Here is a 19,164-nt window from a genome sequence, read left to right on the forward strand (position 1 = left end):
CTGGAGTGCAGTGGCCGGATCTCAGCTCACTGCAAGCTCCGCCTCCCGGGTTTGCGCCATTCTCCTGCCTCAGCCTCCCGAGTAGCTGGGACTACAGGCGCCCGCCACCTCGCCCGGCTAGTTTTTGTATTTTTAGTAGAGACGGGGTTTCACTGTGTTAGCCAGGATGGTCTCGATCTCCTGACCTCATGATCCGCCCGTCTCGGCCACCCAAAGTGCTGGGATTACAGGCTTGAGCCACCGCGCCCGGCCTCAAAGGGATTTTATTTATTTATTTTAATTTTTTGAGATGGAGTTTCGCTCTTGTTGCCGAGGCTAGAGTGCAGTGACACGATCTCGGCTCACTGCAACCTCCACCTCCTGGGCTCAAGCGATTCTCCTGCCTCAGTCTCCCAAGTAGCTGGGATTACAGGCATGTGCCACCATGCCCAGCTAATTTTGTATTTTTAGTAGGGATGGGGTTTCTCCATGTTGGTCAGGCTGGTCTCGAACTCCCGACCTCAGGTGATCCACCTGCCTCAGCCTCCGAAAGTGCCGGGATTACAGACATGAGCCACCGCACCCGGCTTCTTGGAGGGATTTTACGCCCATGGTAGGGTTGTCTTATGGCAAGCTGACCTGAAGATAGGGAAAGTATTTGAGTGAGCCTTGCCCTAACCACATGAGCCTATTCAAAGTAGTTTTCTGCTGGTAGAAGAGGAGGAAGTCAGGGATTTGAAGCATGTGGGGGATTCAGTGCATGAGAAATCCTCTGTTGCTGACTTGAAGATGGAGGGAGCCCCATGATAAGGAAAGTGGGCAGCCTCTAGGAGCTGAGAGAGGACCTGGCTTACAGCCAGCCAGTGAGGACACGGGGACCTCAGTCCCATGGCTGCAAGGATCAGAATTCTGCCAAGTGGAGCTCAGAAGCCAGTTCTTCCCCAGAACCAGCAGAAGGAACGCAACCTGGTAGATGCCTCAATTTCAGCCCTCTGGGACCCCGAGCAAAAAAACCCAGCCACACAGAACCTGGACTTGACCTCTAGAACTGGGAGCTAATGAATACATGGCTGCGGAGTTGGTGAGGTCCTGCCCCTGGACTTGGGCACAGGCCTCCTGGCTCAGGGTGCTGAGGGCTGGTGCTGCCCTGAGAGGGGTGTGCCTGGGGCACCCCAGCCTCCCTCAGGATCTCCCGGGCCCCTCAGAAGCAGGAAGTTGGGCTGACCAAGGCTGTGGTAGCTCAGCTATATACATGGCCTCTCTTGGCCCTTCTCTCTGAACTGAAGCGCTCTGAGGGCCTCTTCACCAAGGGAAAATGCTTCAGGCATCTGGGAGCGTGTACCCTGAGGCCTCAGCAAGTTTTTGGAGACTCCTTCACAGGTGAAGTGGCTCAGGACAGGCTGGTGGCTTCGTGAGGAAAACCCCAGAGTCTTGGCCGCATGGCATTCTGGGCTGAAGAGACCCCCAAGGGACAGGATGGGAAAGCCAGGGCTGGCAGGGTGTCCTCTACTTGGGGGAGGCCTTGCCCTGCCTTCAGTGGCCTCCTGGGGCTATGACCTCCAGGATTTAGAGAAACCTTCATGACGGTCACCATTTCCTAAAGGCAAGGAGTTCCACAGTGAAAGGAGGCCTGACCTCTTGGGTCCTTAATGTGCCCAGCACAGGTCCAGAACCAGGGTGAGGCTGAAGGTGTTGCTGCCTGCTGCCTGCTTCAGATGTCCTCACCGGCCCTTCCTCTGTCCACTCCCACCTGATCCCCTTCTGAGTCAGTGCAGGCCACTGAGCCCAGGTTCACCCCTCGTCCCTTGCTCTGGGGAAAGACGGCCCTTCACCTAGCCCAGGTCCTAAGAGCTTCCTCTGCCCTGGGTGTACTCTCCTATCCCACAGCCTCTGTCAGGAGGGAAGCAGGAAGGCCCCTTTTACTGAGGGCCCATAGTGCCAGGACTCTGCTGACTGACTGAACTGCATGGCTGGGGACTCAGTGGCCCCTGCCCAGGACAGGGAAGGAAGGGCTCTTTCCTTGGGTCAGTCATACTGTGAGGCCAAGACTGCTGTGGGCCAATGGCTGGGGCTTTATTATGGCGGGTGGGCTGCCAGCCACCTGCCATCCACCCTCAGCACTGCCACAGGCTACATGGGCCGCTCCTGGGGCTGGTGTGCAGAGCTGGCCTGTCCCCGGCCAGGTGACAGTCTCTTCCTCAGCCTGACCAAGGCCTTGATGGGGTTCTGGGTGCAGGTGTCCAAGTGGGTCACACCCTCCAGCAAGGACTTGCTGGGCTGGCTGCAGGGCTGCCGAGGTGGGGATGCGCGGGGCTGGCCCAGCAGGGTCCTGCCCGTCCTGCTGCCAAGGAGGTGCTGTCTGCCCAAGGGCCTGAAGGAAAACCAGATCCAAGATCCCCTGTGAGTGCGGGGGACGCTCCACCCACCTGCCCCACCTCTGGTAAAGCCTCACTCACCCTGGGGATGTGCTCTGAGCCTGGACTGGCTGTGTTGCTCCCTGGGTTCCCTTGCTAGAAGGGGACCAGAGCCGGTCCTGTGGGATCAGCTACAAAAAAAAAAAAAAAAAAAAGCCAGTCTTAGAAGGGTTCAGGAGTCCCCTCCCCACTGTACAGAGAGGGTGTCGTAGCCAGGGATGGGGAGGGAAGGGCCAGGCGCATATCCAAGGGCCCTTCAACCTAGGGGCGGTGCCTAGGAAGCCTTCCAGGGCCTATTCTCAGCTGCAGAGCCTCGGGCAGGCAGCAATTATGGGGAGGTTTCTTTCTGACATGGCTTTTTTTTTTTTTTTTTTTTGTAGAAACAGGGTCTTATATTGTCCAGGCTGGTCTCAAACTCCTGGGTTCGAGTGATCTGCCTGCCTCTCAAATTGTTGGGATTACAGGCGTGAGCCACCACGCCCGACCCGACAAGACTTCCTGTTGCACCTGAAGGCATGAATGGCTATAGCGGGGATATGGGACTGGAAGGCACTGGATCCGTAACATCCTCACGCCTTCAGGGAAATGTGAAAAATGTTTCACAAAAGCACAGCCTAAGGCCTCATGTGATAAGGTGGGCTCTCCACAAGTTCCCCAGGCAGAGTTTGAAGACCTCTGCTGGGCAGAGGCTTCCTCCTGGTCTCCAGGCCGCCCTCTCAGGCTCACCTTGAGGCCACCCTGCTGGGCCACTTCCCGGATTTTGGACAGCATTGATTGGAGCCGCCCGTTCTCCTCCTGTAGGACCTGGATGCGGATGTCGTTGGCCTGCACTTGCCTCTCCATTTGATCTGTGATGTTGCCAGAGTCTGTGGGACATGTTATCTGGGATTCCACGCTGCTGGATCTGCCTCCTGTGCCCAATGGGACAGGACCTTAGAAGGGAGGCACACCAGCTTGGGTGGGTGGCCCGGCAGGCGCAAGGGAGCTGTGTAGTGCACCAGGCCTCCCAGCTCATCTTCCTTCTCCAGAGGCCTTATTCCCCCTTCCCTCTCCCCTCACCTGCTGGGAAGATGACCATAATATTATAAAATCTGAGAGCTGGGTGGGACCTAGAGCTCTCAAAAGACTTAGCAAGGCCGGGCATGGTGGCTCACGCCTGTAATCCCAGCATTTTGGGAGGCCGACGTGGGTGGATCACGAGGTCAAGAGATTGAGACCATCCTGGCCAACATGGTGAAACCCCGTCTCTACTAAAAAATACAAACATTAGCTGGGGCGTGGTGGCAGGCGCCTGTAGTCCCAGCTACACAGGAGGCTGAGGCAGGAGAATCACTTGAACCCAGGAGGCGGAGGTTGCAGTGAGCTGAGATTGCGCCACTGCACTCCAGCCTGGCGACAGAGTGAGACTCCATCTCAAAAAACAAAACAAAACAAAAAAAAAAGACTTAGCAAATAAGCAGGAGAGGAGAGTGACTCTCTCTGACAAGGCCCCCTGTTTTGGACAGGCTAGAGCCAAAGTGAGCTGTCCAAGGTCACCCAGCCAGCTCAAGCATGGGAATGGCAAGACTGCTCTTCCCCTGTTTTTGTGATGGATGCTTCCTTCTGGCTCCATGAGCCTGGGGGAGTTGCTGCCCCTTATGGTTCAGTTTCCTGCTTTGTAAAAAGGGGCTATGACCTGCCTCACAGGGTGGTTGAGAAGGGGACAGAAGGGCCTGGATGATGTCTCACGAGCAGCTAACTGCAGATCTTCCTGCCAGCTCTGCAAATGGATTTGCCCCAGCGCTTTAGGGGTCTGGAGAGGCTGGGAAAATCCAGGTCACCTGATATCCAATCCTGTGCCAAGACGGGTACCTAGCACTCCTGTGCCAAGGGGTCCAGTACAGTGGGACTAGTCCCATGGTGTGGTTTGGGGACCCATTCCAAGAACCAAGAAGGGGGACACAGAGAAGTCAAGCAAGAATTAGCATGTGATGTGGTAAAGAGCATGGGCTGTGGGGACAACCAGACCTGCGTCTGGGTTTGGCTGTTGTGACTAGAGGCAGTCACATCACTGTTGGGCTTTCACATCCCTCTCTATGCAGAGTGGATGACGCATGAAGCGCTTGTGTACTGTTGGGGGTCCACAGGGGCTGCATTGCTGGCCGCCCGGCTTTAACACCCTTGCTGCACGCTAGGGAGCTGCAGTCCCCAGCGTCCTGCCCATGAGCCCTCAACTGCCGGCCCTGAGCCCCAGCATACCCTTGGCACCATCCCCAGTCTCCTACCATGGATCTGAATCTGGGTCTCGGTGGGCTGGTGCAGGTCTGGGAAGGCCACCAGCAGCCGCTCCCGCTCCCTCAGCTCCACCAGCTCCCGTTCTAGCTCCAGGATGGTTAGCCGCAGGTCCGTAGTCGTCTGTTCCAGGCCTTGCTTCTCCCTCTGCAGGCTCTGCAGCAGCTCCTGGGGCAGGGGGAGGCTCAGGCCTGGCTCCTGAGTGAGCCACATGGCACTAAGCACCCCTGGGGCACCATCCTTACCCCAAGACAAGACATGGGACAGGCCTGCAGGCACTCAGTTGGCCAGAGACTTCTCCAGCAAAAAGGAAGACCCCCACCCTCACCTGCTGGGCCCTGAGCTGGCATTGCCCCTGCTCCCGCTCGCTCTGCAGCTGCTCCTCCACGTGGACCCGCTGGGCCTCAGCCTCATCCAGGCTGCCCCGCAGCTCCTCACATTCCTGGTCCAGGCTGTCCAGCTGCTTTAGCAGGGCTCGCTGCTTGGCCTGCAGAGACTGAGCAGGAACAGACAAGCAGGGAGGCTGTGAGACCTACAGGGCTAGGCCCAGCCATGTGGAACTAAGGAGGCTACAGCATCTGCTACCCCCCGCTGCTACCCCCCTGGGGCGTGTGTCTGTGTCTAGGGAACATTGGTCACACACATGGAAGGGCAGGGGTTGGGGGAAGCTGGCAGCAGGCAGATGCACACCAGACCTGGTCAAGGGTAGGACCCCGGCTTGAAGACCCTGGCCCTTGGAACTCAGTTGGCTGACTCTGGGGGTCTCACCCCCATTTCCTTCCAGTCACACGCAGACCCCACTTGGAGAGGAATTCTGGGAACTAAGTTTTTCTTCTCCTCGGGTCTCCAGTGTCACATAATCCCATGTCACTGAAGCCCACATTTCCTAACACCCACTGAATGGAAAGCAGGAAGAACTAACGCTGGACTGCTCGGAGTCCTGGCTCCATCTCTCACTAGCTATGTAGCCTTGGGCAACTTCCTTAACCTCAATAAGGCTCAGTTTCCTCATTCGTAAAATGGGGGTGACAAGAGTATCTACCTCCTATTGCTGTAGCGATGAGTAAGCATCAGTCTGTGGCTCCTGAAGCCTGGGTCACAGCAGACACCTGATGCATGGTGGCTGTGACAGTTTACAAGGCAGAGAACAGCATCCACTTGGGGTAGAAAGGCTTCCCCTACCCTGGGCCCATGTCTGACCCTGGGAACTCTCAACTGAACTCCTGGCTCCTTGCTGAGCTTTTGAGGGTGGACCCAGCCAGGATAGCCCCCAGACCTGCCCCTTTCACTGGGGAACAGATCACCTACTCCCTCAACCACATTTCTGAGGACTCCTGTGAGGCCCCATTGCCCAGAGCACAGCTGTGGGCCCTGGCTCACCCTCTGCCCACCCTATCCTTCCCTTGGCTGATGGGCTAATTGCCTGTCACGGGCATCCAGCTCAAAGGCCACCTCCTCCTAGAAGCTATTCAGGATTCCCATGGCAGATGTGGCCATCCCTCCCTGCACCCCTTAGCCATCTGGCAGGAGAGTGTGGCACACCTGTTCATCTTTGCTTGTAGGGCACTCCTCCAGAGTGAGGCCTCACTGGGCAGTATCTGTCCCTGGATCACTGTTCCCCCAGTGCCTGGCTCAGGGCAGACTCTCTGTAAAGGTGAGTCAACCCCCACACCTCGAGGTATCTCAGGGAGCAGGTGCCCAATACAGATGAGCCCTGATTCCCTGACATTGGAGCCCTCTCTCCCTGCAGCCTACATTGCAGATGTCCAGGCTGGCAAGGGCCCCGGCCTCACCTCCTGGTGGCGGACCATGCTGTCGACACGGGCCTTCTCCTTATCCAGCTCCGTGCTGGCCCAGCAGATCTGCTGGCCAGCGCCCTCCAGCCGACCCACCAGCAGCTGCACCTGCTCCTCCAGCTGCTGCACCTGCCTCTCCGCTGCTGCCCTGCGCTCGCCTTCCTCCTGCAGCTGCTGGGCCTTTGCCTCTGCAGCATTGAGTGGACATGGGATGGTAGGGCAGGGGAGCGCTGTACTACCTCAGACCCAGGATGGGAGCTCATATCCCATCTCCGGGCCTCAGAGTCCTCAGGAACCAAATGGGGCTCTAGACCCTGCCTGAGGTGGGTTTGGAAAATAGAAGGTGCTTTCTGGGTAGGAGGCGGCACCCCAGTTTGGTCATCACCCAACAGTGTGGTTGGTCAGGCCCACCCTCCTGTGGCTGGTACCCTTCGTCTTCACTCTGGATGCTCAGGGAACAGAGATGGACGATGCTCGTCCAGCCACACCCCGGCTTGAGATGTGGCATCGGGGCCTATGACGGGGTTCCTTACCCATAGCCTGTGTGAACTCCTGCTGCTGTTTCAGTTCTCTCTCCAGGGTGGCCATCTTTGTCTTTAGGTCATTTGTTTCTATGGCAGCCAAGAGAGAGGCCCTTCAGAGGGTCCCATGGAGCTGGCCAGCGGCCTTCATGCCCAGTGTGCCTCATGGAGTGGAGGCAGCCTATCGCCTGCAGAGAGGCCACCTGCAGTCATGGGAGGAGCTCTGGGGAGGTTGGTGGAGGCAGCTGGGCCCTTGTCCACCCTGCTTCTCATGTGCTGGCTGCCATGTGTCTGCACCTCTCTGGGCCTTGATGTCATCCATGGAGGCAACTGTGAGGCTCAGAAAGGGCAAATCCCTCAGGCCTCCCGTCAGTGAGCACTGGCCAACTTCTGGTGCCAGGAACTGCGTCTCTAATGGCTTTTGCCAAAACCAGAGAGGCTGCTCTGCTTGGCTGGAAGTGCCAGGGGAATAACTTTCTGGAAGTAGCCCTCAATGACTGACAGTGTAAGTGGATACATACCTCAGCTCCCTCCCTGACTGAGGGATGAGTCTGGGCAAGTGTCCTAGCCCAGCTCCCAGCCCCAGCTGGACTGAGATCACAGTGTCACCACCGGATGAACACACCCTTCCTTGCTGCCCTCCCTTCCCTGCCTCTTGCCTGTGTCCCAGCCTGGGTTCTTCCACACAAACCACTTGCCCTGGAAGTCCTGTCTCACAAACATCCATGCAAAGGCTGTGGCAGAGACCCTGGCACCAGGCGTCTGGCCTCTGGGGCACAGACCTGTGAGCAGCTGCTGTTTGTCGCGCTCCCACTCGGACAGGCACTGCTCATCCTCCTCTGCCTGTCGCCGCCGCGCCCCCTGCTCCTGTTTCAGCGCCTGCTCCAGCTTGCCCGCCTGCTTCCTTAGGCCATCCTTCTGCCCCTCGGCCTCCTCCAGCTGGGCCCTGAGGGCCTCCACATGCTTACTGAGGCGCTTCAGGTCTTTCCTCTGCTCTGCTGCCCAGCGGCCCACTGTGGCAGCCGGCAGTGGCCTGAGCCCCATGCTGTCCTGTACCAGTTGCTGGAACTGGCCCAAGGATGAGGGCAAGTTCTGGCTCTGACACAGGCTGATGACCGCCTTGCCCACCTTCTGCAGGTTTCCCTGGACGCTGGCGCATGCGTCACAGGGCACCAGGGCCGTCTCAATGGTCTGGGAGTAGACACTCCTGGTGTTCTTGGCGGTCGTGGCTGGGAACTGCAGGGAGGCTCTGACAGGGATGCTCTCTGGCTCTTGGCAGGTCTGGGGCAAGCCTGGCACTGGGGAGGAGGGCTTGATGAACTTGGCAGGCAGACATTCAGGGCTCCTGGCTGGCTCGCCCTTGGTGGGCTTGGAGGTGGGAGTCTCTCTTTGGTTTGCCCCTTTCTGTGTTCAGAAAAAGACAAGGGAAAGCAGGTGAGGGAGAAAGTAGAGAGGGAGGTGACTGGTTCTCTGGGGATGTTCTGTGACAGTGTGACAGCCTTGCCTGACACGCAGACCCTCAGATGTTCTGACACTGACGTGAATAAGAGAGAACTTTCTCCCTCTTTTACTCTGACTCAAGTTACCACACCCAGGTCTCCTCTCTGTGGCCCACACCCCGAGCTCCAGGCTTGATGTGATTGTACGCATGGTGTTGGGTGATGGTGACGTCACAGCTGCTGGTTACTGGGCTCTTGATTAGTGGACGTGCCTGCTCTTATGTCACCATAACCACTCTCAGTTTTAGTTTCCTCCCCATCACGGTGACAGTGGTCCTTCCCCAGCGGGTGGTTGTGTGGATTATGGGATAGCCCATAACAAACAGGGCTCATGTGATCTCCATTGTACAGATGAAGAAACTGAGGTTCAGAGTAGGCAAGATTTTTCCAAAGTCCCACAGGGGTGTCAGAGCCAGGGAGCAAGGCATGACCCCCAAGGCCTGTGTTCTTAACCGCCACACTGTGTGGGGCTTGACTGGGAGGGCGGTGGGAGCCAGTGAAGGCTGTGGTGCACACAGTGGTAGGCTAGGAAGCCAGAGCTGGGGCGAGCTGTGAAGGCCACCACAGTGGGAAGACAGAGGCTGGGACCCACCTGGGGGAGTGGCTGCTGGTGGAGCGTGCCTAGCTTCAGCAGACTATCCCAGAAGCGCCGCACCGTGAGCCCCACGGACATGCAGGGCCCCGTAGCCCGTGCGGGGGGCATCATCTGCTCGGAGCCAAGGTTCTCCAAGTAGCTCATGCAGCTTTGAAGCAGCAGCAGGAGCCTGCGGGCAGAGATGCTAGGTTGCTGGGGCTCAGGTTGGTGCCAACACACCCTCAGACCATACAACTGCAGCTCTGGCTCTGGGGAACTGGCCCAGACATCAAGGGCTTGAAGAGTCTCAGAATATGCTCTGCTGGGCCAGCTTCAAACCTAACCCAGGGGCTATTTCCCCCAGGAAGCCCTCCCTGGCCACAACCTCAGCTTGGGAGCCTCTTCTGCATCTCCTGGGTGGCACTTCTACCTGGCTCTTCTCCACTGGACCAGGGAGCTCTGTGAAGCCAGGCCTGGCCTGCCTCAGTTGTATCCTGAGTCCTTGAAAAGTTCTGGGTGAACGGCTGCCTTACATTCAGTGGCCCAGAGCCTCCACCTGACAGATGACAGAGCTGAGACCCAGAAAGGGGAAGAGCCTGCCCACAGCCACAGGTTGATGTGCCGGGCGTAGCAGTGGGTACCTGTAATCCCAGCTACTTGGGAGGCTGAAGCAGGAGAATCTCTTGAACCCAGGAGGTAGAGGTTGCAGTGAGCTGAGATCACAGCACTGCACTCCAAGAAGAGCGAAACTCCGGGGGGGAAAAAAAAAAAAAGGCATGCACCAACACACCCAGCTAATTTTAAAAATATTTTTGTACAGATGGGGTCTCCTTATGTTGCCTAGGCTGGTCTTGAACTCTCAAATGATTCTCCCATTAACCTCCCAAAATGCTGGGATTACAAGTGTCGGCCACTGTGCCCGGCACACCATGTTAACTTTATTTTTATTTTCACTTTTTTTTTTTTGAGGAACAGTCTTACTCCATCACCAAGGCTGGAGTGCATTGGCGTGATCTTGGCTCACTGCAACCTCTGCCTTCCAGATTTAAGTGATTCTCATGCCTCAGCCTCCTGAGTAGCTGGAAATACAGGAGCGCACCACCACACCCAGCTAATTTTTGTATTTTTAGTAGAGACACGGTTTCACTATGTTGGCCAGGCTGGTCTTGAACTCCTGACCTCAAGTAATGCACCCGCCATGGCCTCCCAAAGTGCTGATTACAGGCATGAGCCATCGTGCCTCGTCAACCATGTTAACTTTAATGATAGCTTAGAAGTGATGGGGCTGCAGGAGAATCCATGAGGCTCTTCCCAGCGGGTCAGGATTTGGAAAAACACATCCCGTGTCTGGCCTTGTGATATGCAGAGGGAACAGCACAACCCACAGGACAACAGGAAAGAGAGGCTGGGATGGAAACTCTCAGAAGCAACTATGGGGTCCCCAACACAGAAACCCTGAGGAGGCAGCTGGGAGCAGCTGAGAGACCGTGGTCACAGATGTGGTGCCACAGAGACCGATGGAGTGGAAATCAACTGCCTGAGGTGGACAGGCTAGGAGAGCCTAACACAGGATAGCACAGCACACAACACAAGACAAACGATAAAAGGTAAGACCACTTTGAAAGTCCTGAGCTGATGTGGCCCCGACAGGTACTCAATGGTGACTGTTGTTCCAACATCACCCCCGCCTCTGGAGGGGCTTCTGTAGCTGCCACTGGTTTCAGGGGCAAGTGCTGGCATCCTGAGATGACCAGGCTTGGTCAAGGCCCTCACCTGTCGATGACCAGCTCCAGCAGCACAGCATGGGACAGCTGCGTGAACTCGGGGTCACCCGGAACATGGTCATAGTGCTCCAGCAGGGCCACCATGTCGAGGTCACAGGCCATGCGGTCAGGGAACTTCCAGGAGGGGAAGTCCACAGGCCCGGCGCGGGAGAAGACGTCTACGATGGCACCCTGCAGGTCGGTGAGGTCTGTGCGCAGGCTGTCCATGCAGGCCTGGCTGCCCAGCAGGTGCGCCATCCTCACAGCTCCTGGGGTGAGCACAGAAGAGCCCTGTCAGCCAAAGTCACGTGGCTGCTGCTGGAGGAAACTCCCTGAAACCCTCATCTGCCCAGGGGCTACTAGGCCAGAAGTTCACCCCAGACCCTGGGGAGAAGTCTGTTTCCCAGTCCCAGGTGACAAGGCCTTTTGGACCTGGTTCTGGGTGGCCTCACCAGCCTCTCAGTCCCGCTACCCTGAGCACATCCTGCAGAGTCCATCACTCCACAAGTCCTTCCTAAGGACTTATATATGTCGGGTCCCCTGCTCAAGGCTGGGTGGATACAGCTATGAACAAGAACATGCCTCTCATCGTTTCCTCCCAGAGTGAACCCTTGAACAGGGCACACACAACTGAGAGTTACAGCTATAGCATGATGGCAAGCATGATGGGAAGTGTTGGGCCCACCAGGCCACTGTCATATCCTGCCTAGACCACTGCAGCAGGTTCTAGCTGGGTCACAGGGCAGGCCTCCAGAGATTTCAGTTCCACAGATTTGGACCAAACTCTACTGGACCATGTCATGCTGGCCACAATGCCTTGGTACTCCCTGTGGCCTATGGAAGAAAAGCCACTTCTGGACACATCCCTCACCTCGCCTCTCTCTAGTCCCCTCCCCTCTACCTCATAGTCTTCCCTCCTACCACCATGAGCTACCAGTAGCAGCTCATGCACACGAGGCACTTGTTTCTAAATCCTCGCCCATCTGTCCTCTCTGTCAGAATCATGCTCCCCTGTCCAATTCCCATCACATGGCTAACTCCTCTCATCCTTCAGGGTTCCTGGATATCACCTCCTCCAAGAAGGCTTCCCTAAGCACCCTCCATGCTGGCTTAGATACTCCCTCTGGGCTTCCCCCATCTCAGCTCTGACTGCTGTCTGCTGGAACGGCCTTCTCTCCAAGCCATCTTAGCCCCTGTGGTGTCCCCAGTGTGGCCAGCTGGGGACCTGGCCCATTGTAGATGCTCACTGGCAAATAATGACTGAGTGATTGAATAGGGAAAAGAAAAAGAATCGCAAAGAAAATTTAAAATGCACTTGACTTCTAAAGTGCAAGAGAGGAAAATGTGAAAGCTTGCATTGAGACCTATTGTCGTTACTCTGGTGACAGGGAACCTATTATATATATGTATGTTTTTGTTTTTTTTTTTGTTGTTGTTGTTGTTTTTTTTGAGATGGCGTCTAGCACTGTCACCCAGGGTGGAGTACAGTGGCGTGATCTGAGCTCACTGCAGTCTCTGCCTCCTGGGTTCAAGCGATTATCCTGCCTCAACCTCCTGAGTAGCTGGGATTACACGTGCCTGCCACCATGCCTGGCTAATTTTTGTAGTTTGAGTAGAGACAGGGTTTCTCCATGTTGGCCAAGATGTTCTTCTGACCTCAAGTGATTCACCCACCTTGGCCTCCAGAAGTGCTGGGATTACAGGAATGAGCCACCACACTCAATCCCATTATATATATATTTAAAACAATTTTTGTTTTTACTGATGCATGATAGATGTCCATAGTTTCAAGGTACATAGTTTCAGGATTATTTAATACATATATAATTTGTAAAGATCAAATCAGTGTACTTTGAATATCCATCACCTTAAATTTGTCTTTTCTTTTTTCCTTTTGTTTTGTTTTTTGAGGCATGGCCTCTGTCATCCAGGCTGGAGTGTAGTGGCGCCCTCACAGCTCGCTGTAGTTTCAACCTCCTGGACTTAAGTGATTCTCCTGCCTCAGCCTTCCAAGTAGCTGGGACTACAGGTATGTGCCACGATACCTAGCTAATTATTTATTATTTTTGTGGGGTAACATCTTGAGCTGGCAATTTTAAAAATTTTTTGTAAAGATGGGATCTCACTGTATTGCCCAGGCTGGTCTCAAACTCCTGGGTTCAAGTAGTCCTCTCTGAAAGGCTTGGCCTTTCAAAGTGCTGGGGTTATAGGTGAGAACCACCACACCCAGCCTGTCTTTTTTTTATGCTAAGAAATATTTGAGGCCGGGCACAATGGCTCACATCTGTAATCCCAGCACTTTGGGAGGCCGAGGCGGATCACCTGAAGTCAGGAGTTCAAGCCTGGCCAACATGGTGAAACCCCATCTCTACAAAAATACAAAAATTAGCCGGGCATGATGGCGGGTACCTGTAATCCCAGATACTTGGGAGGATGAGACAGGAGAACTGCTTGAACCCAGAGGTGGAGGCTGCAGTGAGCCGAGATTGCACCATTGCCCTCCTGCCTGGGTGACAGGGCGAGACTCTGTCTTACAAAAAAAAAAAAAAAAAAAAAAAAAAAGAGAAACATTCTATTTATTTTCTTTTAGCTATTTTGAAATGTACAATAGATCAGTATAAACTAATCACCCTACTGATCTATTGAACACCAGGACTGCTATTACGTTTTTATGCAGAGAATCCCAGTCCTGCCCCTTCCTGGCCTCAGGGAAGTCACTGAGGCTCAGTTATAAGATGGGGACATTGTCTCCAAGCAGGCCAGGTTGTTGTGATCTATTGAACACCAGGACTGCTATTACGTTTTTATGCAGAGAATCCCAGTCCTGCCCCTTCCTGGCCTCAGGGAAGTCACTGAGGCTCAGTTATAAGATGGGGACATTGGGCCGGGCGCGGTGGCTCAAGCCTGTAATCCCAGCACTTTGGGAGGCTGAGTCGGGTGGATCACAAGGTCAGGAGATTGAGACCATCCTGCATAACACGGTGAAACCCCTTCTCTACTAAAAATACAAAAAACTAGCCGGGCGAGGTGGCGGGCTCCTGTAGTCCCTGCTACTCCGGAGGCTGAGGCAGGAGAATGGCCTAAACCCGGGAGGCGGAGCTTGCAGTGAGCTGAGATCCGGCCACTGCACTCCAGCCTGGGCGACAGAGCAAGACTCCGTCTCAAAAAAATAAAAAAAAAAAAAAAAAAAAAAAGATGGGGACATTGTCTCCAAGCAGGCCAGGTTGTTGTGAAGGCGTTAAAGGGATCATGAGTAAGGTGCTTGGTCCAAAGCAAGGCACCAGTAAAAGTTCTCAACCAATATTAACTATTATTATTATGAATAATATTATTAGCAGTAACCATAGCGAAGCCCATCCTTGTCTTGTGTGGGTGCCTGGCTCCCGTTCTTCCCCAGTTCCCCTGCGGCCCACAGAATGCTTCTGGTCCATCTTCTGCCACCTGTGGACATCTGAGGTGGTGATCTGAACATTCTGTGACCCTTGACTCAGAAAGTGGAGAAGCAAGACACTGCCCTGGTCCCTCCTGTGGCTTGTCACCCTCCAGCAAGGCTGGGGTGTGAGTTGGCAGCTTGTTTCAGATCCAGCATTCTGCTGGGAGTCAGGCAGCAATGCGGATGCTCAGCTCCAGCTCCTCTCCACCTGCCAGCGGGGCCCCCTTGTCCTTGGTGAATTTCTCAGTAGCAGGAAGTACCTCCTCGCACTAACACTTCCCTGAAGCAGGGGCTGCTTGGGCAGCATTTAGGCCATGGCCCCTTCTGCCTCCAGCAAGTCCAGGCCTGGCTGAAAAATTGTTCTCCCAAACCTAACCTCCCCACCAACCTCCCTCATCTCAGAAAACAACACCCCACTGAGTGCACCTGGCTTGGCCCTAGCCTAGGCATTTCCTGAGTTCCCTCTTTCCTACACCCAGTGCTGCTGATCCTACATCCAGACCACACTGGAAACCCAGCATTTCTCTCCATCGACACTGCTCCTACCCCATCATCTCCAGAGACACTGCCAGAGCTTCCCTGAGGGATCAGCCACTTCCCTTCTGCCCTGTACCACCTGGTCCCTCTTGGTTGTACATGGCAACCAGAGTGATTGTTTAATAAGGCAACCTACCCCTGCTTGGAGCCTTTTCCTCTCTTTCTACAGCACCAAGACTGGAATGCTTCCTGGGGCTCCTGCCCTGTGTGGCCTGCCCCAGCTTCAGTGTCTCCCCACCCAGAATGTGCCCCTCCCCAAACTTCTTCTAGATAAGACACCTCCCTCAGGCCCCCCCGCCAAACATCCTCTTCTCAGGAAAACTCCCCAGGGCCCCAGGTCGGGCGAGGTTCCCTGTCACACATTCTCAGAGCATCCTGTTCTTTTTCTTCCCAGCACACACCACCGCCAGAATGGAATCATTATTTGCAAAGTTATTTGTGGTTGGCAGCCTGTCTCCCTGGGAGCGTGTGGTATGACCTGGTCACCTGGGCTGAGAGGACTAAGGGCCAGCCTGTGCCCACAGGTGCTGGGAAGCTCAGAGGCACTCAGGGGAAGGGTGTTGGACTCTTCAACCTCCCAGAGGACGGGGCCCTCTCCTTACCTCTGTGCAGGTGCCTGCCCGTGGAGCTGGAGTGACTGAGTGTCTAGTTCTCAGATGAGCCTGTGGGCTCCAGGGCTCTGGGTCAGAGGCTCATCCAGGTGCCCGGCTTCCTGTCTCCAGTGCAGGGTTGGCCCTGAGTAGCTCTTCAGACCCTGGGAAGGGATGACAGTGACAGTGAGTGAAAGCACAGTCAGGCAGGGCTTCCTGGGAGCAGGGTGGAAGGCTATCTAGGAAGGAGAAGGGGTTCCAGGCTGGAGGAAGGAGGTGAGAGAAGGGGCAGGTGGGCTGCCTGCCTCCAGCCTGAGCAGAGGGCACTCTTCAGTAGTGCTGGTTTGACTGAAGAACTACCGTGTGCCACTTCCCTGAATCTGCCTCATTTCTACAGAGGAGGAAACTGAGGCTCTGAAAAGTTAGGGAGCTTGCCAGAGGTCTCTCAGGGAGCTGAGATTCTGAGTCCACCATCTCTGCTCTGTCCTCAGGCCATGCTACTTCTAGAGCAGCAGTGTCTAAAATAAATATAATACAAGTCACACACGGAATTTTAGGTTTTTCTACTAGCCACTGACGGGGTACAGGAAATGCTACTCCAAGATATGGCACCTTAGAAATGCAAAAAACTGCAGAAGCAGGAAGGCCACTCTCATCTTCCCCTCATCCTTCTCTGAAGCAGGCCGCCAGGAAGGTCAGTCTGTGACCTCTCCCCTCCTTCTCCCCTGAAGACCCTCATGTGAGAGGTGTCCTGCCCTATACCCAGATGGGGAGGAATGTCACACAGGAACACCAAGAAGAATCTGAGCAAACAGGCCTTGCTAAATCCACGCCCTCCCTCATTTATTACTATTAGATCATACTTTTTTTTTTTTTTTTTTGAGATGGAGTCTTGCTCTGTCACCCAGGCTGGAGTGCAGTGGCGCAATCTCAGCTCACCACAACCTCCGCCTCTTGGGTTCAAGCAATTCTCCTGTCTCAGCCTCCTGAACAACTGAGACTACAGGTGCACACCACTATGCCCGGCTAATTTTTGTACTATTGTTATTATTTTGAGACAGAGTCTCGCTCTGTCGGCCAGGCTGGAATGCAGTGGCATGATCTCGGGTCACTGCAACCTCTGCCTCCTGGGCTCAAGCAGTTCTCCTGCCTCAGCCTTCCAAGTAGCTGGGATTACAGGGGTGTGCCACCACACCTGGCTAAATTTTGTATTTCTAGTAGAGATGGGGTTTCACCATGTTGGCCAGGTTGGTCTTGAACTCCTGACCTCGTAATCCACCCACCTAGGCCTCCTAAAGTGCTGGGATTAGGCATGAGCCACCGTGCCCAGCCTTTTATTATTTTTTTTATTTTTAATTTTATTATTTTTTTGAAACAGAGTCTCGCTCTGTTGCCCAGGCTGGAGTGCAGTGGCATGATCTTGGCTCACCACAACCTCTACCTCCTGGGTTCAAGTGATTCTCCTGCCTCAGCCTCCTGAGTAGCTGGGACTACAGGCACGTGCCACCACAGCTGGCGAATTTTTGTATTTTTAGTAGAGATGGGGTTTCACTACGTTGGCCAGGCTAGTCTCAAACTCCTGACCTTGTGATCCACCTGCCTCGGCCTCCCAAAATGCTGGAATTATAGGTGTGAGCCACCGCACCCGGCCACTTTTTGTACTTTTAGTAGAGATGGTGTTTCACCATATTGGTCAGGCTGGTCTCCAACTCCTGACCTCAGGTGACCCACCCTCCTTGGCCTCCCAAAGTGCTGTGCTTACAGGTGTGAGCTACCGTGCCCCTCCAGATCATACCTTTTGGTCCACCAATCATAATTCTGCACACTGTCCATAAAAACACAGATCTCCTTGTTTCTTTGGGTTTTCATTTCTGAAGGTTTCCATGTCAGGGAAAACTTTTATAAAAGACATTTGTATGCTTTTCTCTTGTTAATTTGTTTTTAAAATTTTATTTCATTTATTTATTTTTTAGAGACAGGGTCTCACTCTGTCGCTCAAGTTGGAGTACAGTGGTGCTATCATAGCTCACTGTAACCTCAAACTCCTGGGCTCAAGTGATCCTCCCACCTCAGCCTCCTGAGTAGGTAGGACTACAGGTGGCAGAGACTTGCTATGTTGCCCAGGCTGGTCCTGGCCTCTTGGCCTCAAGTGATCCTCTGGCCTTGTCCTCTCAAAATGCTGGGATTATAGGCGTGAGCCACTTTAATCTGTCTTTTATTAAACTTTCAATGAGTGAGGAAAAGATATTACTTTTTCTCCCCTACACATTAAAATGAGTAAAAAAAAAGTCAATTAATTTTAATAGCATATTTTATTTCACCCAATATACCCAAAACATTACCATTTCAACATACCAATACAAAATTATTAAGGAGATTTTTTACATTTTTATGGTATTAAGTCTCAAAATCTAATGCCTGTTTGACAACACATGGCCATTTGAACCAGAAACCATTTCAAATGTTCAAAAGTCATATTGGCTGGTAGGTACTGTACTGGATGGTGCAGAGGGTCAGATGCTGTGTGTGCATTCAGTAAATGAGGACTGAGTATCTGTTCCATGCCAGGCACTACGGTAAGACCAGGAACACAGCAGGGCACAAGAAGCCCTGTCCTCCAGGAACTATCAATGATATCTGAGGGTCTCTGCAAGGGGTAAGCTTGTGTGTGCCAGTTTCACCCATGGGATATCACCCAAGTGATACGTGTCTGCCCCATGACATTCACAATACACATACCCACATCCCACACTCCTGTTGTCTTGGCAACTGCCCCTCATGAACTACTGCTGCCCAAGAGATTTTATGTCTCCAAGGAGGGAGGCAGAAACAAAGGCAAGGCCGGGCGCGGTGGCTCAAGCCTGTAATCCCAGCACTTTGGGAGGCCGAGACGGGCGGATCACAAGGTCAGGAGATCGAGACCATCCTGGCGACACAGTGAAACCCCGTCTCTACTAAAATACAAAATCTAGCCAGGCGAGGTGGCGGGCGCCTGTAGTCCCAGCTACTTGGGAGGCTGAGGCAGGAGAATGGCGGGAACCCAGGAGGCAGAGCTTGCAGTGAGCTGAGATCCGGCCACTGCACTCCAGCCTGGGAGACAGAGCAAGACTCCGCCTCAAAAAAAAAAGAAAAAAAAAAAGAAAAAAAAAAAAAAAAAAAAGAAAAGAAACAAAGGCAAAATAACACATGGAAGTATTCTGGGTTTCCTTCCTGAAAAGAGCATGAAGGAAATAAAGCAATCAAGAAGCCCCAACCTGGGAGGAAGTATATTCAGGTGCAAAGCACCTGGAATTCATAAGCGTGCTTGCGAAGGCACCAGGAAACACTGATCTGTTCACCTTCAAATAACTACAGCTGCCCTATGGGGCAATTTTGGATATCAACTCCCACTAAATCCTGGTTCAGATAAGCAGCAGCAAATGCCCAAGTTTCAGGAAAATCCAAGATGACCTTATGTTGCTTCTTCTGAAAATTGAGGTCATGCAGATACAAGCATGGTTTAAGAAGTACTTACGTGCGGCCGGGCGTGGTGGCTCACGCCTGTAATCCCAGCACTCTGGGAGGCCGAGACAGGTGGATCATGAGGTCAGGAGATCGAGACCATCCTGGCTAACACAGTGAAACCCCATCTCTACTAAAAAATACAAAAAATTAGCCGGGCATAGTGGCAGGCGCCTGTAGTCCCAGCTACTCGGGAGGCTGAGGCAGGAGAATGGCGTGAACCCAGGAGGCGGAGCTTGCAGTGAGCCGAGATTGTGCCACTGCACTCCAGCCTGGGCGACAGAGC

At 54.0% G+C, this 19,164-nt stretch overlaps 1 protein-coding gene across 4 annotated transcripts in view; it reads right to left on the reverse strand.

Moving 5' to 3' along the window:
• Positions 1-2,034: 2,034 nt before the first annotated feature.
• Positions 2,035-19,164, reverse strand: part of CCDC157 (coiled-coil domain containing 157) — a 19,589-nt gene continuing 2,459 nt past the window's right edge. For 2 of the 4 annotated variants that reach the window (XM_017855597.1, XM_017855596.1), the window contains exons 2-12: positions 15,390-15,541; positions 10,828-11,086; positions 9,073-9,244; positions 7,764-8,385; positions 6,994-7,071; positions 6,458-6,648; positions 4,993-5,160; positions 4,658-4,832; positions 3,120-3,325; positions 2,436-2,524; positions 2,035-2,350 (exon numbers count right to left, since the gene is read on the reverse strand). In XM_017855597.1, the coding sequence (XP_017711086.1) occupies positions 2,110-2,350; positions 2,436-2,524; positions 3,120-3,325; positions 4,658-4,832; positions 4,993-5,160; positions 6,458-6,648; positions 6,994-7,071; positions 7,764-8,385; positions 9,073-9,244; positions 10,828-11,075 (2,190 nt within the window). In that variant the 5' untranslated portion in view covers positions 11,076-11,086; positions 15,390-15,541 and the 3' untranslated portion in view covers positions 2,035-2,109. The remainder of the gene's footprint in view (positions 2,351-2,435; positions 2,525-3,119; positions 3,326-4,657; positions 4,833-4,992; positions 5,161-6,457; positions 6,649-6,993; positions 7,072-7,763; positions 8,386-9,072; positions 9,245-10,827; positions 11,087-15,389; positions 15,542-19,164) is intronic. The other 2 variants (XM_017855599.1, XM_017855598.1) reach the window with 2 other exon arrangements.

The sequence above is a fragment of the Rhinopithecus bieti genome, unplaced genomic scaffold (assembly GCF_001698545.2).
Source record: "Rhinopithecus bieti isolate Rb0 unplaced genomic scaffold, ASM169854v2 scaffold_36959, whole genome shotgun sequence".
Classification (NCBI taxonomy): Eukaryota; Metazoa; Chordata; class Mammalia; order Primates; family Cercopithecidae; genus Rhinopithecus; species Rhinopithecus bieti.